This window comes from Ascaphus truei, unplaced genomic scaffold (genome assembly GCF_040206685.1).
Source record: "Ascaphus truei isolate aAscTru1 unplaced genomic scaffold, aAscTru1.hap1 HAP1_SCAFFOLD_514, whole genome shotgun sequence".
NCBI lineage: Eukaryota > Metazoa > Chordata > Amphibia > Anura > Ascaphidae > Ascaphus > Ascaphus truei.
Window position 1 is genome coordinate 186,542 of NW_027456845.1, and position 21,035 is coordinate 207,576.

Below are 21,035 nucleotides of genomic sequence, written 5' to 3' on the forward strand. Positions count from 1 at the left end.
AGCTTACAATCTAAGTGGGAAGAACTTACAGAGACAGTCAGTGAATGTGGGTTCAATGACATCGACTTGTGACTCTGGATAAAGTCCCATTATTACCATGCACATTAGGCACTATAATTAATCATTATTATTCATTAATTTGTATCTTGTTATTATTATAACATGCTATTATCACACAGAGTGGCGTGCCTTGTTTTTATTAGGGTCCTGCTCACTATGCGATGACACAGGAAGCAGTATGAATTTGCAGATGTGTCTACGCAGCCCGTGCTGTCGTAATTAAATCAACCAGGTTCTTCAGCTTCAAGACCAGACAAGTGGCTTCTTTACGTCACTAGCACAGCCCACACCCCTTTAAGGAGGAGTTACTGTACCTGTTGACTGAAGCAGTGATTTTGTCGTTCTTGTTTCCGTGTGTGTGAAATGGGAGTATGACAAGCTTTTCTGCACAGTGTGCCCTGACCACATCACTGTGTGACTATCTACGGTAGACTTCTATAGGCTGGGACTAAACCACAGCAGCGAATGTCTGTCCCCTTCCTGGAGAAGTATATACATAGAGCCCATACCTGTGCTCACCTTGTATATTTGTTTGGACTTTACACTGCTCTGTTATGGCTTTCTGATCAAACGCTGGGGGATCAACAACCAGGTTTTAGTACGACCACTGGCCTTCTGGGACTGATGTATCTATTCAAAGATGTCTGCCTGGCTCCTGCTTTGAGGTAAAACATGTTTTATATTATTATTATTATTATTATTATTATTGTTGTTGTTGTCAATATCATATGGGCCAGAAACAACAATTGAAGTCTCCTCCAAGTAAACTCCAGCTAACCCGGACACTCACACTGATGGGCGTTCTCCCATTGATTCCGTGTGGAACCCATTCACCCGTCTGATCTAAAACCAATGGGAAAGAACAACAAGATATAGTTTGAGCAAAAGGAAGAAAATTGGTTGTGTGGAGGAGGTAAACCTCGCCGGTGTGGCCACGGTAGAAACAGTCCAGCAAAAATGGAAAGAAATGCAGAACTGAATACAGAACTCGCTGTTCTGCCGATTTCCCTGTCGCGTCCATGTGTTGGAGCCATTCTTTCTCTTTTGTCGTAGAGCATGCAAAATAACATGCCTTTTCAAGCCCAGCGAGGCTTGTCTTCGCGTGAGTGAGGCCGAACAGTGAGCTCTATATCGGGAGTGGTATCTTGTGTTTTCCAATAGGAGAGTTGTCCCTAATGGGGATCTCTCTGTAGGTGTTTGGGAGGAATTAAGAGAGGGCTGCAGGACTGGGCAGTGGGATGTACAGCTGTAATTATGAGATGCATTTGGCAGTTAAGGATTTCAACCAGATACAATAGCCCTAGGGCAGGGGGTGGCCAGCTCCAGTCCTTAAGGGCCACCAACAGGTCAGGTTTTCAGGATATCCCTGCTTCAGCACAGTTGATGCAGTCATTATAACTGAGCCACTGATTGAGTGACCTGTGCTGAAGCAGGGATATCCTTAAAACTTGACCTGTTAGTGGCCCTTAAGGACTGGAGCTGGCATCCCTCCCCTAGGTTAATCCGTTTGAAGGCCATACTTTTCCATCACTGCTTTAGACAGTTGAGGGATAGTAGTACTCAATACAGCTCCACATTGCAGCATGTTCATTTAAATTGCAGGGCACCTGAACATGAAATGCTACTACAGTATAAATAGCTTTTCTAGCTTTATCATGTGTCTCTGTGTGTTTTTTCTACACTGTATTTTTCTTTCACTGAGTTACAGTAGGGATCTGAAAAATCCTCACCTTGGTACTTTGCTCACATCTCATTGGAGTTTACAAATGGGGACACTTTGTGTGTTTGTAGCCGAAGGAGACAAAGTAACAACCCAAGGTCAGAAGGAGCAGGCACTGGGTTATCCCACACAGATGAAGCGTTTGCTGCTCCTCAGATAGAGGACGGTTGCTTTGGATTTAACAAGCTCTGCTAACCAATCTGCAGCATACAAATACATATACCTGTATTATACTTTTGCCAGAGAGAGGAGCCGAAGATTAGTCCCGAGTACCCGTGCATGGGTTGCTATTGACTGATGGTGGATTAGGTGTGGCGTACAGGTTAAGCTGTTTATGAATGCTCATGTTTATGAGTTCATTCCGACACTTGGGGAACTCACTTTAATCTCCCCCCGGCCTTCCCGGGATGGATTTGAACATGAGGTGTACACCTTAAGGTAGCTTAAAAAAAAATAAAAGAATATCCCAATAATAAGTGAAGGGAGGTGGAGAACCTGCGACATGCCATATCATGCATTGCAATCAGGGTATCTGATCCATTAGTAGGAGATGTTCCCAGACATGCCGGGTCACCAATAAAGCCATGAAAGTGAATCATCAACCCACAATGAAAAATAGGCTTTCCGTGTATTTTTGTACACCCTGCCTGCAAGCAATGTATCCTGTGTCATCACCTCTACGGAACCTTGAGGGACCCAAATAAGTTAGTGTCGTGCCCTAAACTGTTTGTGTGGTCAGTAAAACTTAGAGAGAGCTACACATTTATCTCTTGATTTATTATGGTTCTATTTCTAATATTGTATCACTTCAAACCACATTGTAGTGCACTTAAGAATATCGGGGCCATATAAATGATCAATAAGTAAGTAGAGTTGGGCCAATATTTATTAAGCAGCCTTCTGCCACAAGACCGCTTCCATCGCTGGAAAATAGTGACATGAATGGGGTGTGAGGTGTCTCCCAGAGCCTGAGAAGGTAGTGCAGAATCGTGGTTACAGAAACTTTGCCATCAACCCCCACCCCATGGGTGGGAAGCAGGGGGTCTGAACCGTGTTGATTTTAGCTCCGGGGACCCCCCTGCTCCCCGAGATACTTGCATCTGATGGTGACGCCGGTATCTCACTTCTGTTTAAAGGTCCCATGGCACATGGGCCAATAGGAAGACGTAAGGGACGATGGCGCAGCTTCCTATTGGCTGACGGAACCCTTAAACAGACATTGTATGTGCCCAGCCTGAGCTGCTACGCGCACCCCTTTCAGATGTATGTCAGGAAGTAGGGGGTCCCCGTAGCTGAAATCAACGCGGCTCAACTTCGAAGACCCCCCTGCTTCAACCCTAGCGGGAGGAAAAAAACAAAATGTAAAGTCACTTCAAAGTATGGCAGGGGACACAGCAATGTTAGACACAAGCAGGCAGCAGAAACAAAAACCGCTTTGCCGTTATACCGTGCGTGATGTATTCAGCTGAAATATGAAATACGATGTCTAAAATGTACTTTATTCCATGATAAAATAACCCGAACAAAAATAAATAAAATCCACACACCATGCAGCTCTCATGCTTATTACACTGAGCATCTGTCCTAACTTCTAAGTACAGGCATACCCCGGTTTAAGGACACTCACTTTAAGTACACTCGGGAGTAAGTACATCTAGCTCAATAGGCAAACGGCAGCTCACGCATGCGCCTGTCAGCACGTCCTGAACAGCAATACCGGCTCCCTACCTGTACCGAAGCTGTGTGCAAGCGGGGAGACTATAGAGCCTGTTACACATCAGTTATACACGTATATGACGATTGCAGTACAGTACATGCATCGATATGTGGGGAAAAGGTAGTGCTTCACTTTAAGTACTTTTTCGCTTTACATACATGCTCCGGTCCCATTGCGTATGTTAATGCGGGGTATGCCTGTATTGCTCTGAAGATTCGTGTGTGTTTTTCTTAGGTGCCGGACGTCCGTTATCAGAGTGGTGTTACTCTGCCAGCTGCCTTCCGTGGTGTTTGGGTTTCCTCACTGCACAAGAAAATTGGTGGAATCCGCTTCCTCTGATCGACATAAAGAAGGTATTGCAACACGTGTCTGCATGTACAAAGCTGGCGGTTTCCAACCTCGTCTCTGTCTCAGGGCAGAAAAAAAAAGTTTTGCAGCCATGTTTACTAAACAGTGCTATTCCTTGAAACACCTTCCATGCTGGAAGACCCCCTCGTGCCCCTATTCAACTGAATGGGCCATAAAGAGTCCTATATAATAATAAAATAATAATAATACTTTTACTTCATATAGAGTCTTTCTCCCAATGGGACTCAAAGCGCGTCACAATTACAGTATAGCGCGCGGTACGCAGCACACAGGGATCTTTAAGGACACAATCTCTGCCCAGATGAGCTTGCAATCTATGATTCTGGTGCCTATTTGGTTTGAAACCGAGCAAAAGTCTGTGACATCATCACAAGGGCTGATGATGATATATAAAGAAGTTTAACCCTTGGGTGCCCTTGATACGACTGGCACTCCACAGGCCCCACGATAAAGTAGCTATGTCATAAAGTCCCAGCTCATTTTTCTAGGGGAGGTCGCGCTCTGCGCTCCCGTGGATCCCAGAACGCCATATATAATGAAGTGGGATGGAAAGAAGAGGCCTCTTCTGGCACTCAAAGGGTTAAAGCAACAATAGTGGCTTGCCATGGGGTTTTTTTTTTATGTTTAAAAAAAAAAATTACTATGAATTTTTTTTTTTACATAATTGGAACTGGGGGTGCTCATGAGCTGAACCTCGCTATTTTTAGCTCCGGGGCTTGCCGCAGTACTTACCGTTTTAGTTGCTGGTGTTTTTTTCCCCCCGCATTTAGAGAAAATCGGGGGGTGAGGGGTCGGCATTGCGGCTTCTTATTGGACGGTTGTTTAAAAGTCCACGAGGGAACATAACTCAGTTGAGCTCCAATGCTACAAAAAACCTAGTGATGTTTAGAGAGGTTTGGGGGTTCCTTACAATGCATCTGATCTCAGACGCGCTATTAGAGAGGGTTGGGGTTCCTTACAATGCATCTGATCTCAGACACGCTATTAGAGAGGGTTGGGGTTCCTTACAATGCATCTGATCTCAGACGCGCTATTATAGAGGGTTGGGGTTCCTTACAATGCATCTGATCTCAGACGCGCTATTAGAGAGGGTTGGGGTTCCTTACAATGCATCTGATCTTAGACGCGCTATTAGAGAGGGTTGGGGTTCCTTACAATGCATTTGATCTCAGACGCGCTATTAGAGAGGGTTGGGGTTCCTTACAATGCATCTGATCTCAAACGCGCTATTAGAGAGGGTTGGGGATCCTTACAATGCATCTGATCTCAGACACGCCATTAGAGAGGGTTGGGGTTCCTTACAATGCATCTGATCTCAGACGCGCTATTAGAGAGGGTTGGGGTTCCTTACAATGCATCTGATCTCAGACGCGCTATTAGAGAGGGTTGGGGTTCCTTACAATGCATCTGATCTCAGACACGCTATTAGAGAGGGTTGGGGTTCCTTACAATGCATCTGATCTCAGACGCGCTATTAGAGAGGGTTGGGGTTCCTTACAATGCATCTGATCTCAGACGCGCTATTAGAGAGGGTTGGGGTTCCTTACAATGCATCTGATCTCAGACGCACTATTAGAGAGGGTTGGGGTTCCTTACAATGCATCTGATCTAGCGTTAGTAGAGAGAGTTTGGGTTCTGCAGTATTGCATGGCATAATTATACGGTTCCTTAACCGAAATAAGGTTGAGAACCCATGCCCTACATGAACGTCTTACTAATGTACATGTATCTTCCCTGCTGACATATTGTTTAACAAAAATACAAATGAAACCTCATGTAACACCTGGAAATCAGTTTCCCTTATACCTTCATTTCGTTGCCACCTATTCCCCCGTTCCCAACCTGTTCCTTGCAAGCAGTTCCCACGTTCAAATTCTGCGTGATCTCATCATCTACATAGTGTTTACAAATGGGGAAGACGCCAGCATGTTCCTCGGACGGCGTTTGCTGTACAACCAGTTTGATTTCGAGATGTTTGTGCCTGGGAACCTGGAAAGAGAATGCTATGAAGAACTCTGCAATTACGAGGAGGCCAGGGAAATCTTTGAGGACCACGATACAACGGTAATTTATGCTAAGAGATAATGGGGAAAGGCATCTCTGCGGACCTGCCTGAGACGTGTGAATGTGCTCACAAGGGGGGTTTTATTTGCCGTATGAAATTATTCTAAATAATATAAATAATAATAAATATATATAATCAGTGGTCGACAAATCACCAAAAAATCTACTCGCCACACAAAAAAATCTACTCGCCACCTAGTACCAAACGTGTGCTGCTTGGGCCAATATTTACTCGCCCGGGGGTTAAATCCACTCGCCCGGGGCGAGCAAATGTATAGGTTTGTCGAACACTGTATATAATAATAAAATATGTAGTTATTATAAAGAATGTTATTTATTAGGGAGATGTTGATTGTAATAATAAATGTACCATTGATGATTCAGTTCATTCACTTAGACAGTAGGCGAGGTGATATATATTCATATATTTCTGAAAATAAAATAGTTGCGAGCTACTGAATCTTTACATTTAAAACATACAGTACGAAGTTGTATCAACTACATCAGGGGTGGGCAAACTGGGGGGAATGGGGGGTGCGTAATTTTCTCGGAGGGGGGGGACGGTTACAGAGGCCCCGCTCTTCCCCAAAGGTATTTAAATTAAATGCCGGGGATCCTGCGAGGCCTCTGTAACTCTACTTAACTTAACTTTCTAGCGACGCGTTGCCATGGCAACATGACGTCATTTGACGCCTGAGCCGAGCAGAGGGGGTGGGGGGCGCGAGAGGGGTGTGAGAGCAGGCAGGGGGCGCAGGGAAAAGAATCTGCGCACCCCTGATCTACATTATTACCGGGGAAGTGTTGATTCATTGTAGAATATGACACCAACCAATGGACCAATAAAATAATTCTTTATAGATGAAAACAGTGCGCACAGAAATGTTGAAACTTTCACAATAAACATGAAAACACCTGTGAGGTACAGAAAGGTCTGTATACACTGGTACATCTGCAATGAAGTCTCTTGTTATTCCATTGAAAGATATCACAACGTGCAATGAATTTATACATACAGGAACTAGGCAACAGACAACAGAAATGCCATGCTGCATAAATCATGGGCCATAGTACATCCAGATTCATCTTCACTTGTCACTACTGACCTCTGGTAAAACATTCAAGCCTCTGCTATGCTTTGCCATTTGTGATTTATCTGAGGTCATTGGAGACTATCCAAGAAGACAAATAGTTTGTGCAATGACTCGCCATCTTGTGTACCTCATCTGAACAGATAATGAGCAAACATGGTCATTTTACATTGTACAGATATGCTTGAGGTTTGGTATGCTGTGGGTCATTGATAAAAGACATTGGGTGTATTATACTTTGGAAGTCGTGGATGTTACAGAAACACAATAGAAAAGAGCTTGTCTATACACCTTAAAATATCCGCTGTCAAAAATATTTATAAGGTGCAATACAGTGGTGTTTTGTATGGGGAAAAGTGTCCAGAACTCTAAGCACTGAAGAATTCAGTTATGTATAAATAATCCAGCTTCAAATAAGGAAATGTATGGGGCCCTCCTGGGCAGAAGTCCAGCACCGTCCCTAATAATGTCACAATCACTCTATGGAGTTTATTGTTACTCTCTCGAGTAAAGATGCAGGGACTCCGGTCCTGTGAGTTCTCCTTTAAAGTACTTATTTATAAAAAATGTTTTACAGGAAGTAATACAGCGAGTTACCTCTCATTTTCAAGTATGTCCCGGGCACAGAGTTATGGTGACAATACATGGTTACATTAAATGAACAGAGGTTATACATTATATTTACAGACATTGATGTACAGCTAGAGATAATATATGTTATAGGCGTATGTAACAGTTACAGACCAGATTAAAATGTGAGACTGCTTTAGTTTTGAAATAATTTAAGACTGGTGGCGGTTTGAGAGTCTCCGGTAGACTGTTCCAGTTGTGAGGTGCACGGGTAAAGTCGCCCCCTGCTGTTGTGTCACTGGCCAAAACACAAGAGTATTTCCTAAAGAAAACACGGACGCACTATTCTCAGTTATAAATGTGCATAGCTCGTTGCATCTATCGCCAAAGTTTCAATCCTTAATATCTATCTCAATGTCTTGTATAGCGCGTACACAGAACCCAGCTCCTACGCGCTTTTTAAAAACTTCAAAAGTGGAGCGAAGAAGCAATCTGGGTTCAGAAAGGCGATTTCAAAGAGCCAAGCCTTGAGCCGTTTTCTGCATGGGGGGGAGGGTCTTTGATGTTTCTGATGGATATGGGGAGGGCATTCTATTCCCTGGCGCCCGGTACCGATGGGGCACGACCAGCTTGTCCAGTGCGTTTGAGTCTGGCGACTTTAATAAGTTGACGGTTTTGGGATTGTAGATTCGAGGTGTGTCTGTGGAACTTACATTTTGTTGGAAGGTAGAAGGTTCCTGAACCTTTAATAGAACCTTCTCAAGATAGGAGGAAAGTGTTGTCGCTGGTGTTTAAACTTAAAGTAGTGTGTCTGTGTTTTGGAGCTCGGTTACCAGACAGTACATCCATATTTTAGGTCCAGATACACTTGAAGTGTTTTCTGACGGTAATTATACTGCTGTGTATCAATCACATTCACATTGCCGAGTTGGCTGAGAGGAATTGTCATCATGTCCTGGTAACTGAAAGCCTTCCTCTTCTTTTCCTTAGATGGGATTTTGGAAGGAATATTCAACCAAGGATTCCAACGCAAGCCAAGGTAAGAGAAGGAAGAGGCTGGCCTGAGAAACCATGATCTTTTTACTTAACTTGAATTCAAAGCCAAACCATGGGAGTTAGGACCAGGTTGACTAAATGTGGCTAAACTGTAAAGCCCTTTACAGCCTATCCAAATCATCGGAAGCCTTAAGGCTTAGCATTACTTAATAATTATGGCCTAGTGTCCCTTCACTGGAGACTTTCTAGCAATGCATTGCAATCCAATATAGCAGTGAAGAATTTGAGGTTTCAACTCCTGCCACTGCTTGGTCGGCTTCTTATTAAATAATCTCAAAACAATAGGGTTGGCTTACTGTTATTTTACCTGTTTATGTGGCATAGTTAGTGCCATCTAACCACCAAATGCTTGTGGTTTGCATGTCTGCACTAATTGATAGTCTCCTAGAAGTATGTTATAAGACATTATTCAATCCCATTAGAAAATGTAGAATGGTAAAAAAAATAATAGCATTGAAAAAACAACTGATATATATATATATATATATAAAATCTATATCAGGGTGTGCAACATGGGCCCTCAGCCCGTGTGCCTATAGGTGCCCTATTTATTCAGGACTTAATGGGCTTCCTACTTCTCCTCTCACGGCAGCTGTAAAGGTTGATGTGGTTGGACTACTCACTGGGGTCATTTCTGCCGGAATCTTCTTGGTCATATTCGGACTTCTCGGTTACTATTTGTACACAAGCAAATGCGACCCGAAAAGACACTGTCCTGTGTAAGTATGAAAGAATTGTGCATGTCAGTATTTTACTTTGTCTAAGATGAAGGCTCCATCAGTATGAATAATATTAACGTCTTCACTCTTTGATATCCCACTGGTCATTCAGTCCCAGTGGTCATTCAGTCCCACTGGTCATTCAGTGTACAGCAGCAGTTGACAAACATATTTTGTCTGCCGTACCAGCTATTTATAGGAGTATTAGTATAAAATGTAGATCTTCCCCATGTGTACTTATTCTGATTAATAGTAATTGAATATACTAGTGTAACCTTGTTTTCCATTTTGGGGTTATTCGTTAAACTGTGATCGTGCCGATGGGGGCACAATCGCAAGGAAACGTCCATGGACTTCATTTTATCGAATAACAACTTTTTGTCTCTATCCTTTCTCCTGAACATACTTGAGGCGTAGAGGTCACACACATATGAAGTATTTCTCTATGGGATCTCATGTTCCTCCAGTGCTTGTCCAATCTCCGTTTGGGAATTACTGGTCTCCAGTGTTACCTGCTCCGCTATTTATCCCAACATGGCAGAGCCTGACCGGTTTATCATTTAAGGAAAACGCTTTGCGATGTAAGAAGGTTTAGGACAGGAGCTCTTTGCTACCGGAACGTCCAACCCACCTCTTACATTTTGGTTCTATGGCTGAGTCCATGGTGACTCCAGCCGTGCGGAGGCGCGCTGAGGCTGAGGGAAAGCGGGTGCTTTCCCTGGCCTTAGTTCGCGTGCCGTCCGGGGGCGTGTCAGGGGGGAGGGCCAGTGATGTCACGGAGCTGGTTCGCCCTCATTGGGCGAACCGCTCACGTGACTGGCCCTGCGCTCCCGTGAGCACCGAAACGGAAAAAAAAATTAAGAGCTACGCCTCCGCACGCTTGCGGAAGTGTACGCGAGCCCCTGCTAAAGCCACTCTCATTGCGGCTGCAGGGGCTCACTGACAAGCGTCAGCGCGCCTCAGCACGGGTCAGCGGATAAGCGCTGACCATGGACTCAGCCTATGAAAGAAGCGGTATATTGAGTTTCAATCTGCTCTTACGATAACACTCCATTCTTTCCAGTATTTTTTATGTGTAATAAGACACTGCAGGACTAATTAAAGCAGAATAATAGTGTAGTGCTTCTAAGGTGGAGCTTTGCCTGCCTAACAACACGCTTAGCGAGCAATTATTCTCTCGTAATTATATGCCCAGGCATGTCTTAATGCACATCTAATATTTTCGTCCGGATACACTTCCGTTCCATGGTTTTAGTCTACATTGTTTTAGACATGTCTATTACAAAACAACAGCTACATGTGACTACACTCGACATTTTTCCGACATGCCAGCTGTACCCTGATTTTAGTGAAAGAATAACCCTGGCAGAACTAAAGGGTTAAATTCAAAAATTCGAAGTGACATTGTCAAAGAATATTTGATTCAAATACTTGGGGGTATATTCACTAAAATGTTATCGACATTACTGCTCGTTAATAGCATGTGGCTGTTATGGAGAGATTATTGCTATTGCACTTTAGTGAATGTACTCCTTGGAATTTAACTCTTTTTAAGACTTTGGAGAGTAAAAGATGTTTTCTACCGTTTTAATGAAACATTTTTGCTTATACAAGATACTATCCAATTTGATTTCGCATGACATTCAGCACTATTGCTAAGCCTGCTGTCTACAAGCACTCCTAAATCATTCTAAATCATTCTCATTGTCCCAATTAGTTTGTATGTAGCCTGTTTATTCTTGTTTCCCAAATGCATAAACTTACATTTATCTGTATTAAACCTCATCTGCCATTTACCTGCCCACGTTTCCAGTCTCTCCAAGTCAGAGAGACATTACACCCTGCTCTGATTTTACCACCTTACACAATTTAGTGTCATCAGCAAAGATGGAGACTTTCGCACTTCAAGGTCATTAATAAACATGTAAAAAAGCAGCGAACCTTGAGGTACTTCACTTACAACTGTAGCCCAATCTGAAGACTTTCAATTTATGATACTCCCTGTTGTCTATCTTTCACCCAGATTTCAATCCAACTGCAGATATTTTCACCCAGACCAATTTCCTTCATCTTGTACACTTACCTCTTGTGTGGCAATCTAAGTAGACCATATAAACTACATTGCCTTGGCCTAAATTCCTACTTAAAACCTCAAAGAAACTAATAAGGTAATTTTGTCATGACCTGGCCCTTCTAAATCCATGCTGACTATTACCCATAATTGTGTTATCCGTTAGGTATTCCTGGTTATTATCCCTTACTAAACATTCAAGTAGCTTCCTCACTATTGACGTAAGACTTACAGGTCTGTAATTCCTGGGTTGTGAGCTAGCTCCCTTCTTAAATAAATTCACCACCACTGTTTTACACAAATCTTATGGCACTGAGTCTGTGGAAATGGAGTTCTTGAATATTACATACTGTATAATGTTTTGACTATGACTCAACGTAGCTCCTTAAGTACCACAGGGTTCCTGCCATTGGGGCCAGGTGCTTTAGTTACATTCATTTTATCACGCCACCGTTGCACGTCGTCCTGTGTTAGATACATGTTAGTTAATATTGAGGTTGTGGCTTTCCCTTGTAATATGTTTGCAATTGGCTGCTCCTTGCTAAATACAGAGGCAAATAAATGATTTTATACCTCCGCCTTCTCTGTATCCCCAATAATGTGCCTGCACCTCTTACACTCAAATGGTCCGTTATTGTTTTTTCCAATCTTTTTGCTATTAATGTACTTGAATTATTTTTTTAGGATTGATCTTACTTCCAATGCAATACTTTTTCATTGTAACTTGGTTAATGTAATTGCCCTCTTGCAACTTTTGTTACATTCCGTATAATTCTGAAATGATGTCTCTGTCCCTCTTGACTCCAACAATGCCTGCCTCTTCCTTTCATTCTGGTTTACACTTGGTTCTTTTACACTTAGTACCCAGGTTATACACTGATATGTGTATTTGTCTAACAATGCTTTAAAGACTGACCACTTTTATCTTTATTTTTCCCTGCAAGAACTTCAACTTATCACTTGTAGAACCTCCCTTATTTGACTAAAATCTGCCTTTCTAAAATTAAAAAGTCTTATTACTGTTTTTGATCAACTATGTCAAGTGTGTCTGTGTTAGGCCGTGCCTATAGTGCCGTCGTTGGCGATGGCGACACGGCGGGTGACGTCACCCGTCGCCGTCGCCACAGGCGAAAGTTACGTTTCGCCGGGCGGCGGCGGCGCGGGATTCCGGAAATTTGATTTGTTCAAGGGCCGTCACGTGCCGCGACAGCCCTTGAAAAATCACATTTTGCCGGCTTCCAGTTTCCGCGACGGCGCTCGTCGCTTTGTCGCCGTCGCACACACTATAAGCGCACGTGGCGGCGGCGGCAATGTATTTGTTTTCGGGCGACGTCGCGTCGCCGGCACTATAAGCGCTGCCTTACAATCATTCTTCCCCAAATGTGCTCTCACTAGAATATTATTTATTTATACATTTCTTCCTATTACTAGGCCCAGTATTTCCAATGTCCTAATTGGTTTCTCAATACTTCGGGTCATGTCATTGCTTTTTAGCCCACCTAAAATTCTGTTTCCTTTAGCTGTACTGCTAATCCCATAATTAAAACATGGCCTAATTTTGCTGCCTTTACTATTTGTAGAAGTAGCTTGGCTTCCTCTATCTCTCACATATTTGGCAGTAAAGAGCGGATCCCTTCCCATTTGTGTTGGTACTTTTATTTCCATTGTAAATTTCAGTCCATAGTATCTCCATTTTCACAAATCCCTTCATAAACATCTTCCCTTAATATAAATCTTTATCGGGTTTCAGAATGATGATGAAATTAACTGAAAATCCGTATACACTAATACAGAGGCGGCCAACTCCAGTCCTCAAAGGGCACCAACTGGTCAGGTCTTCAGGATACCCCCTGCTTCAGCACAGGTGAAGCAGACATTAGGACTGAGCCACTGATTGAGCCACCTGTGCTGAAGCAGGGATATCCGGAAAACCTGACCGGTTGGTGACCCTTGAGGACAGACGTGGCCACTCCTGCAATAACCTCTTCAGTGCTGGCGTTTACTGCACGAAGTTACAACAGCATTCCTCAGCCCGAGAGGCGCAGTGGACTTAGGGAGGATTTCCTGAACTCTGTTAAATTGGGTAACGGGATGTTACCTGAAACCGGAGGGGACATTATGTTCCCCGAATTACCTTCATAGTCACTAAGCTTATTGGATGCAACAATAACAGCCATAATAGAGCTCATTAGCATAAGTTTAATATCACGTTATAAACGTGTTACCTTGTATAACGTACCATACCTTGTATAACGTACCGTAGCTAACTCCGGTGTTACTCCCGTTCAGAGCCTGCAAGTGCCATATTTCAGGTCTGGATGGGAGTAGCTTCAGGTTTAGGTCCGACTAAAGTAACCTTACTTTCCCTCGTTAAAAACAGCTTTCCCCCCTAACTAGCCTAATTTCCTTTAAAGAGGTTGGAGCTGAGGGGGTGGGCGGGGGGATCTTCCAATCTTCAGCTCCGGAGGTTCTGAAAAAGGATTTAAAAGGCCGACCAGTATTAGGGGTGCGGCTAGTGGCCCAAGATTTGGCAGCTGTTTTGTATCCGCTGGTGGGAGATTTAAACCCTGGTAACTTCACCAGGAAATATCTCGGGAGCTGGGGAGTCCTCATAGTGCGGTTCAAATCCAGGGGACCCTCCGGGTCCCATCCTGGGGGTTACAAGAAACAAGAAGGGGTGATTGCTGCTGTAACGTTCTGTTATTGTCCTTTGTGAATACAGCGTTACTGTTAGCATGTCTCAGGGTGACAAGAGGGGCACACGCACTGGAAGATATAGAGAAGGAGGACTTAGAATGGCAAAAAGACAGGTGAAAATTCACTAATATCCGTCGTGGGGTTAAAGGTATGAAGCAGAGGGGAGCCCTGCGTACCTGTGTAGGTGCTGCCGGTACTTAATCAGGGGACCCCTGTATACCTGTGTAGGTGCTGCCGGTACTTAATCAGGGGACCCCTGTATACCTGTGTAGGTGCTGCCGGTACTTCATGATCTCCCGGGCCCATAAAAAGCAGTGACAGATGATGTTGCTGTTTCCTTTTGACCCACTTGCTGCGGGTGATTTAAAACTCCATTTAGTTCCCCGAGCTGGGGATGCAACCAGGGGCACCTTCGGAGGTATGTGTTTCGGGGTAACAGGGGCGTTCCCGGAGCTGAAACGAAGGCGGTTCAGCTCCCGAGACCTGCTGCTTCATACCTACAGAAAACAAAAAAAGTAGTAAGGGGAGCTATACCTTTAACACAACGATCCAGCGTCAACCGCCATTTAAATCGATGGTAGTTAACGCCGGACTGCGTGCTTTACCCCGCAACGGACCTTAGTGAATGTCCCCACAGAAAGGAAGTCACAGATAGCGGGAAAGAGATAGCACACAATTTCACTGTATCAATATATTGTACACTATCTTTATTCTTTTAAATGGGATGTTTCGTGAGGAAGCCCAAGTTCTAAATCTTTGGAAAATGTATTTATTTATAAAATATTTGACCAGGAAGTGATACATTAAGAGTTACCTCTCGTTTTCAAGTATGTCCTGGGCACAGAGTTAAGACAAATAAAACATGTTTACAAATACAGTTACAATGGGGGGGTCCCCAAACACAAATTAACATGTTTTTGGGGGGCATACAGTATAAAATGTTTGTAATCCGCTGGGTTAAAACATGGATGTATTTTTATATATGTATAACCAAAAGCGAAAAATACAATGAACTGGCACAGAGTAATTAGGCTGTGGGATTAAACATACATTGTTTTTTTATTAATAGCTCAGCCGTAGACCATGAATGCAGAAACACTTCAATCATCTCAAGGAGAACAGAGGAGTTTCCTCTGTATCCCATCTCTACACCTCTAGTTCCAGAGGAAGGAGGGTTGCCATCCTACGAGCAAGCCCTGGCATTGGGTGACCCAAGCAATGTTCTGCCGCCACCGCCTTACCCCGGAACTGTGATGGACTCAAAGGTCTTCAAAAAGTCTTTGTCTATTCCGGCCTCGCACGAGTTTTGACGTCGGCGACAATGTATCATGTGCCATGTTTCATGAACATTAGGGAGACGTGTAATCCTTATTTTACAAGGACAAGAGAGGAATCTCGAGCACTGATGGAATGCGACAGAAGCACACGAATCTCTGGAGTTTCACACAAGATGGTAACCGGAGAATGAAGGTGACATTTTGCAGGGAAGGGGACCATGTGAAGACCGTGTCTTTGCAAAAATAACAACGAAGCTGCATGTCGTACGCATTGTAAGTTTGATCAATGGCCAATTTAATGAACTAACCCATGATACAAATGACTCAGATCACAGTCTGCTATGAAGCCAGAAGGAGGGAAAGTCTCAGAACTACAGGATATAGAAGTGAACTGTGAGCTGTATTGTAACAATACGGGCAGGTTTCGTTCATTAGGATTTACACCGGGGCCTCACTAGTTATTTAGAAAAATAACTTTTTACATTGTTTTATTTATTTTTTTTAACTAAAATCTTAAACACAAGAATTTAGCTGAACAATGAAAGAAAGGAAAGTATATGCAGGAAATAAAAAGGCAAGTTGTGATATGGGGACCTCACTTTGGAGAAGACAAAACTAAACCCAACATAGTGATATACTGAAAACGATGCACTGTATCCCCATCCACCACTGACGGGGTTAACCTCCTCACTGCCAATGCTGTGCTGTCTGGTAACGAAGGAGTTAAAGGACCGGTGAGGATGGTTATTGGGCCTGTAATATTATGCATTTATTCCTATCGCCGCCTCACGTGGACAGCATTGTAACTTAATGCTTTCCAGATACCAATGCTAACTCAGCATAATATAACCGTTATTGAAACGCTTAATTGTTTCCACATCCTGCTTTAAAAATGAAAGAAAATACGCCATGCAAGAGTTAAATGGTATACATTGTTTGATGAATGCCTTGTGATCTCAGCCAAACAGCTCAGTGTTTGTCAGCTTTCTATTGAGAAAGCAGAAACTCTTTAAGTATCTGGAATGTTTTCGTCCTTAACAAACGGCATGTATGGGCTTGCAGAGCAGCAGGCTCTCCGTGGCAGGAGCAGAAGCAAGGCCCTTTCCAGGATAAACTGCTGTTTCCAAAAACATTACTATTTCAATACGCATGTACTGTACGTTTCACGCACTTGCATGTGAATGAACCCCTTCAGTGCCAATGCGACCAGCTGCTGGTATATGTGGTTAAAAGGAATTTGTTTTTTGTTTTTTAATTTAATTTTGCTGTTACCACTATTTACTTGGAATTTTTTTATATTAAAATATATTGTATTGTTCTTTGAACCGTGTATTCTCTGTAATAACTCTACTAACATAAGATCAAATATACTGTTACTGTTACCCCCCCTTAAAGTAATCCCGCTTTTTTTGTGTTTAATGTTTGGATTTTTGTTACAGAATTTCACCTGGGGGGGGGGGGGGGGGGGAGAGCGGGAGGGCCTCATATAGGGGCAGGGGAGTTTGAAATAAGTAACAATTTCCATTGCACAGAATGAGCAGACACAAAGCCTGTGTGCTAAGCGTCGCCGGCAGCTCTTATTTGGCGCAAAGTTGCCGAATGTCAAATTACATTTCGGTTGCGCTTGTGTGCGCGGATATAATTTCCACATCCGCACCAGCTGCGTCCCAAATGATTTATTTAATTTGTTTTGGCGCACATGAATGGACTACACATGGTGTACAGATGTAAAAGGCATGTCATTTATGTGCACCCCAAAATCACTTAAAAGTGCGTCAAAATTTTCAGCCAAATTGAACTTGGCGTAACCCCTAAAAAGACTGTTAATACTGTTAGCGCAGAAAGAAGTTGCGTTGTATCAACCAGCGGCCCAGATGTTTCCTTGTACAGGTTCACAAAATGTATTATTTTAACACCATGGCTATTATTAGTAATATTGCAAACACTTGATATTTATTAACACAAGTTATTAAAAAGAAAAAAATACACAATCGTGTTTACATTTAAATTGTAACAATCAGGTATTTAACATGAGGGATACTATTTATTTATTTATAAAAATGGTTTACCAGGAAGTAATACACTGAAGTTACCTCTCGTTTTCATGTATGTCCTGGGCACAGAGTAAGGCCTCGTCCAGGGTGAAGGGAAGAGCGGAGCGAGCGAGCGACCTGGCGCTCATGCACAGTGACGTCACGTGCATGTAAGCAGGAGACCAATCTTGTCCTGCTTGAAGAAATTTGCGTGCCCCCCCCCCGTTTTGTCCCCCCCGTGTTGTGTGTCCCCCCCGTTTCGTGTCCCCCCCCCGTTTCGTGTCCCCCCCCCCGTTTCGTGTCCCCCCCCCCGTTTCGTGTCCCCCCCCCCGTTTCGTGCCCCCCCCGTTTCGTGCCCCCCCCTGTTTCGTGCCCCCCCCCTGTTTCGGGCACGCGCAGGGGGGGCAGTTACGCGCAGGGGGGCGGGCACGCGCAGGGGGGCGGGCACGCGCAGGGGGGCGGACACGCGCAGGGGGGGCGGGCACGCGCAGGGGGGCGGGCACGCGCAGGGGGGCGGGCACGCGCAGGGGGGCGGGCACGCGCAGGGGGGCGGTCACGCGCAGGGGGGGCGGTCACGCGCAGGGGGGGCGGGCACGCGCAGGAGGGCGGGCACGCGCAGGGGGGGCGGTCACACGCAGGGGGGCGGGCACGCGCAGGAGGGTGGGCACGCGCAGGGGGGGCAGTTACGCGCAGGGGGGCGGGCACGCGCAGGGGGGCGGGCACGCGCAGAGGGGGCGGTCACGCGCAGGGGGGCGGTCGCGCGCAGGGGGGCGGTCGCGCGCAGGGGGGCGGTCGCGCGCAGGGGGGCGGGCGCGCGCAGGAGGGCGATCACGCGCAGGGGGGAGATCACGCACAGGGGGGGTGGGCACTCACAGGGGGGCGGGCACGCACAGGGGGGCGGGCACGCGCAGGAGGGCGGGCACGCACAGGGGGGGCGGGCACGCACAGGGGGGGTGGGCACTCACAGGGGGGCAGGCATGCGCAGGGGGGGCGGGCACTCACAGGAGGGCGGGCACGCGCAGGGGGGCGGGCACGCGCAGGGGGGGCGGGCACGCACAGGGGGGGCGGGCACGCACAGGGGGGTGGGCACTCACAGGGGGGCAGGCATGCGCAGGGGGGGCGGGCACGCGCAGGGGGGCGGGCACGCTCAGGGGGGCGGGCACGCGCAGGGGGGCGATCACGCGCAGGGGGGCCGGGCACACGCAGGAGGGCGGGCACGCGCAGGGGGGCGGGCACGCGCAGGGGGGGCGGGCACATGCAGGGGGGGCGGGCACGCGCAGGGGGGGCGGGCACGCGCAGGGGGCGGGCACGCGCAGGGGGGGCGGGCACGCGCAGGGGGGCGGGCACGCGCAGGGGGGGCGGGCACGCGCAGGGGGGGCAGTTACGCGCAGGGGGGCGGGCACGCGCAGGGGGGGCGGTCACGCGCAGGGGGGGCGGGCACGCGCAGGGGGGGCGGGCACGCGCAGGGGGGCGGGCACGCGCAGGGGGGGCGGGCACGCGCAGGAGGGCGGGCACGCGCAGGGGGGGCAGTTACGCGCAGGGGGGCGGGCACGCGCAGGGGGGCGGGCACGCGCAGGGGGGGCGGTCACGCGCAGGGGGGCGGGCACGCGCAGGAGGGCGGGCACGCGCAGGGGGGGCAGTTACGCGCAGGGGGGCGGGCACGCGCAGGGGGGCGGGCACGCGCAGGGGGGGCGGTCACGCGCAGGGGGGCGGTCGCGCGCAGGGGGGCGGTCGCGCCCCGGGGGGCGGGCGCGCGCAGGAGGGCGATCACGCGCAGGGGGGAGATCACGCACAGGGGGGGTGGGCACTCACAGGGGGGCGGGCACGTGCAGGGGGGCGGGCACGCGCAGGAGGGCGGGCACGCACAGGGGGGGCGGGCACGCACAGGGGGGGTGGGCACTCACAGGGGGGCAGGCATGCGCAGGGGGGGCGGGCACTCACAGGAGGGCGGGCACGCGCAGGGGGCGGGCACGCGCAGGGTGGGCGGGCACGCACAGGGGGGCGGGCACGCACAGGGGGGGCGGGCACGCACAGGGGGGGTGGGCACTCACAGGGGGGCAGGCATGCGCAGGGGGGGCGGGCACTCACAGGAGGGCGGGCACGCGCAGGGGGGCGGGCACGCGCAGGAGGGCGGGCACGCGCAGGGGGGCGATCACGCGCAGGGGGGCCGGGCACACGCAGGAGGGCGGGCACGTGCAGGGGGGTGGGCACGCGCAGGGGGGGCGGGCACACGCAGGAGGGCGGGCACGCGCAGGGGGGGCGGGCACACGCAGGAGGGCGGGCACGCACAGGGGGGGCGGGCACGCGCAGGGGGGCGGGCACATGCAGGAGGGCGATCACGCGCACGGGGGCGGGCACACGCAGGAGGGCAGGCACGCGCAGGGGGGGCGGGCACACGCAGGAGGGCGGGCACGCACAGGGGGGGCGGGCACACGCAGGAGGGCGATCACGCGCAGGGGGGGCGGGCACACGCAGGAGGGCGGGCACGCGCAGGGGGGGCGGGCACACGCAGGAGGGCGGGCACTCGCAGGGGGGCGGGCACGCACAGGGGGGGCGGGCACACGCAGGAGGGCGGGCACTCGCAGGGGGCGGGCACGTGCAGGGGGGCGGGCACGCACAGGGGGGGCGGGCACGCACAGGAGGGCGGGCGCTCACGCAGGCCACACACATTGTTGCAATGTGTCTCACCGCACCAGCTCAGCGCCACCCTGGACGCAGCCTAATGATGACAAATACACGGTTACATTAAGTGAGCAAAGTTATACATTATATATATAAAGACATTGCATGAACAGTTTAATATATTTTATCTTTTAGGCGTATGACACAGTTACAGACCTGAACACGTAAAAAATCATTTCAAACAGCTAATCATGCGCCATATGAATGACGTGTACATGCCTAGATCACCTGTTTTTTTAAGGTGTGAATTACTTTGTAGCACAGACATGTTGACACAACACACATTTGAAAAAAACATGTTGGTACATTTGCCCAACATATCCATAAGGTATACAAGGTATACAAGGTATACATGGCTCTCAAACGCTTTGTCTCTTCGTCCCATCATCTCCGGACACTGGATCCTTCTCGCGATGTGTCCGCGCGACTCCGAGTACAGTATAAGTGAAAAACATGCACAACAGGACATCCAGTACATAACAATGGATACAATGTATTCAGACATCATCTAAAAAGCCAGGTGACCGGTTTGGGTGTTCGACACGCCATCCTGTGTCGTAGGCAGTGTGTGCCCGTTATTTACACAAAGGGGATTTCAGCAACTTAAACATTCACAATTTAACCCTATTCAAAAATAAAGTGAAGAAAGGGTGTCAATAATTAAAAGAATAACCTCCAGTTACATTCACTATTAAACTCATATGCCCCCAAAGCTCTTACTGTCTCTATCCAATATATTTCTCTCTGTAATAAATGTTTAATACGATCACCACCTTGTATATTAAACATCATTCTTTCAATGACTAGTACAGGGGGGCTCCACTCCAGTCTTCAAAACCCCCTAACAGGTCAGGTTTTCAGGATATCCCAGCTTCAACACAGGTGGCTCAATCAGTCCCTGCTTCAGCACAG

At 47.6% G+C, this 21,035-nt stretch overlaps 1 protein-coding gene across 1 annotated transcript; it reads left to right on the forward strand.

The window, feature by feature from the left end:
• The first annotated feature begins 356 nt into the window (after nt 1–356).
• On the forward strand, nt 357–16,733 carry LOC142485029 (transmembrane gamma-carboxyglutamic acid protein 4-like). Its single transcript, XM_075584261.1, has 6 exons — nt 357–725; nt 3,732–3,850; nt 5,767–5,930; nt 8,579–8,627; nt 9,237–9,363; nt 15,201–16,733. The coding sequence occupies exons 1-6, from the start codon at nt 526–528 to the stop codon at nt 15,439–15,441; spliced, it is 900 nt and encodes a 299-aa protein (XP_075440376.1). The 5' UTR covers nt 357–525; the 3' UTR covers nt 15,442–16,733.
• The last annotated feature ends 4,302 nt before the right edge of the window (nt 16,734–21,035 follow it).

Bases quoted from the DNA above. Each gene is read 5' to 3' on its own strand.
- LOC142485029 (XM_075584261.1), top strand. From the start codon at position 526: ATGTCTGTCCCCTTCCTGGAGAAGTATATACATAGAGCCCATACCTGT. The intron at 5,931-8,578 runs GTAATTTATGCT...TCTTTTCCTTAG, and splicing joins TTGAGGACCACGATACAACG to ATGGGATTTTGGAAGGAATA. The intron at 8,628-9,236 runs GTAAGAGAAGGA...CTCTCACGGCAG, and splicing joins GGATTCCAACGCAAGCCAAG to CTGTAAAGGTTGATGTGGTT.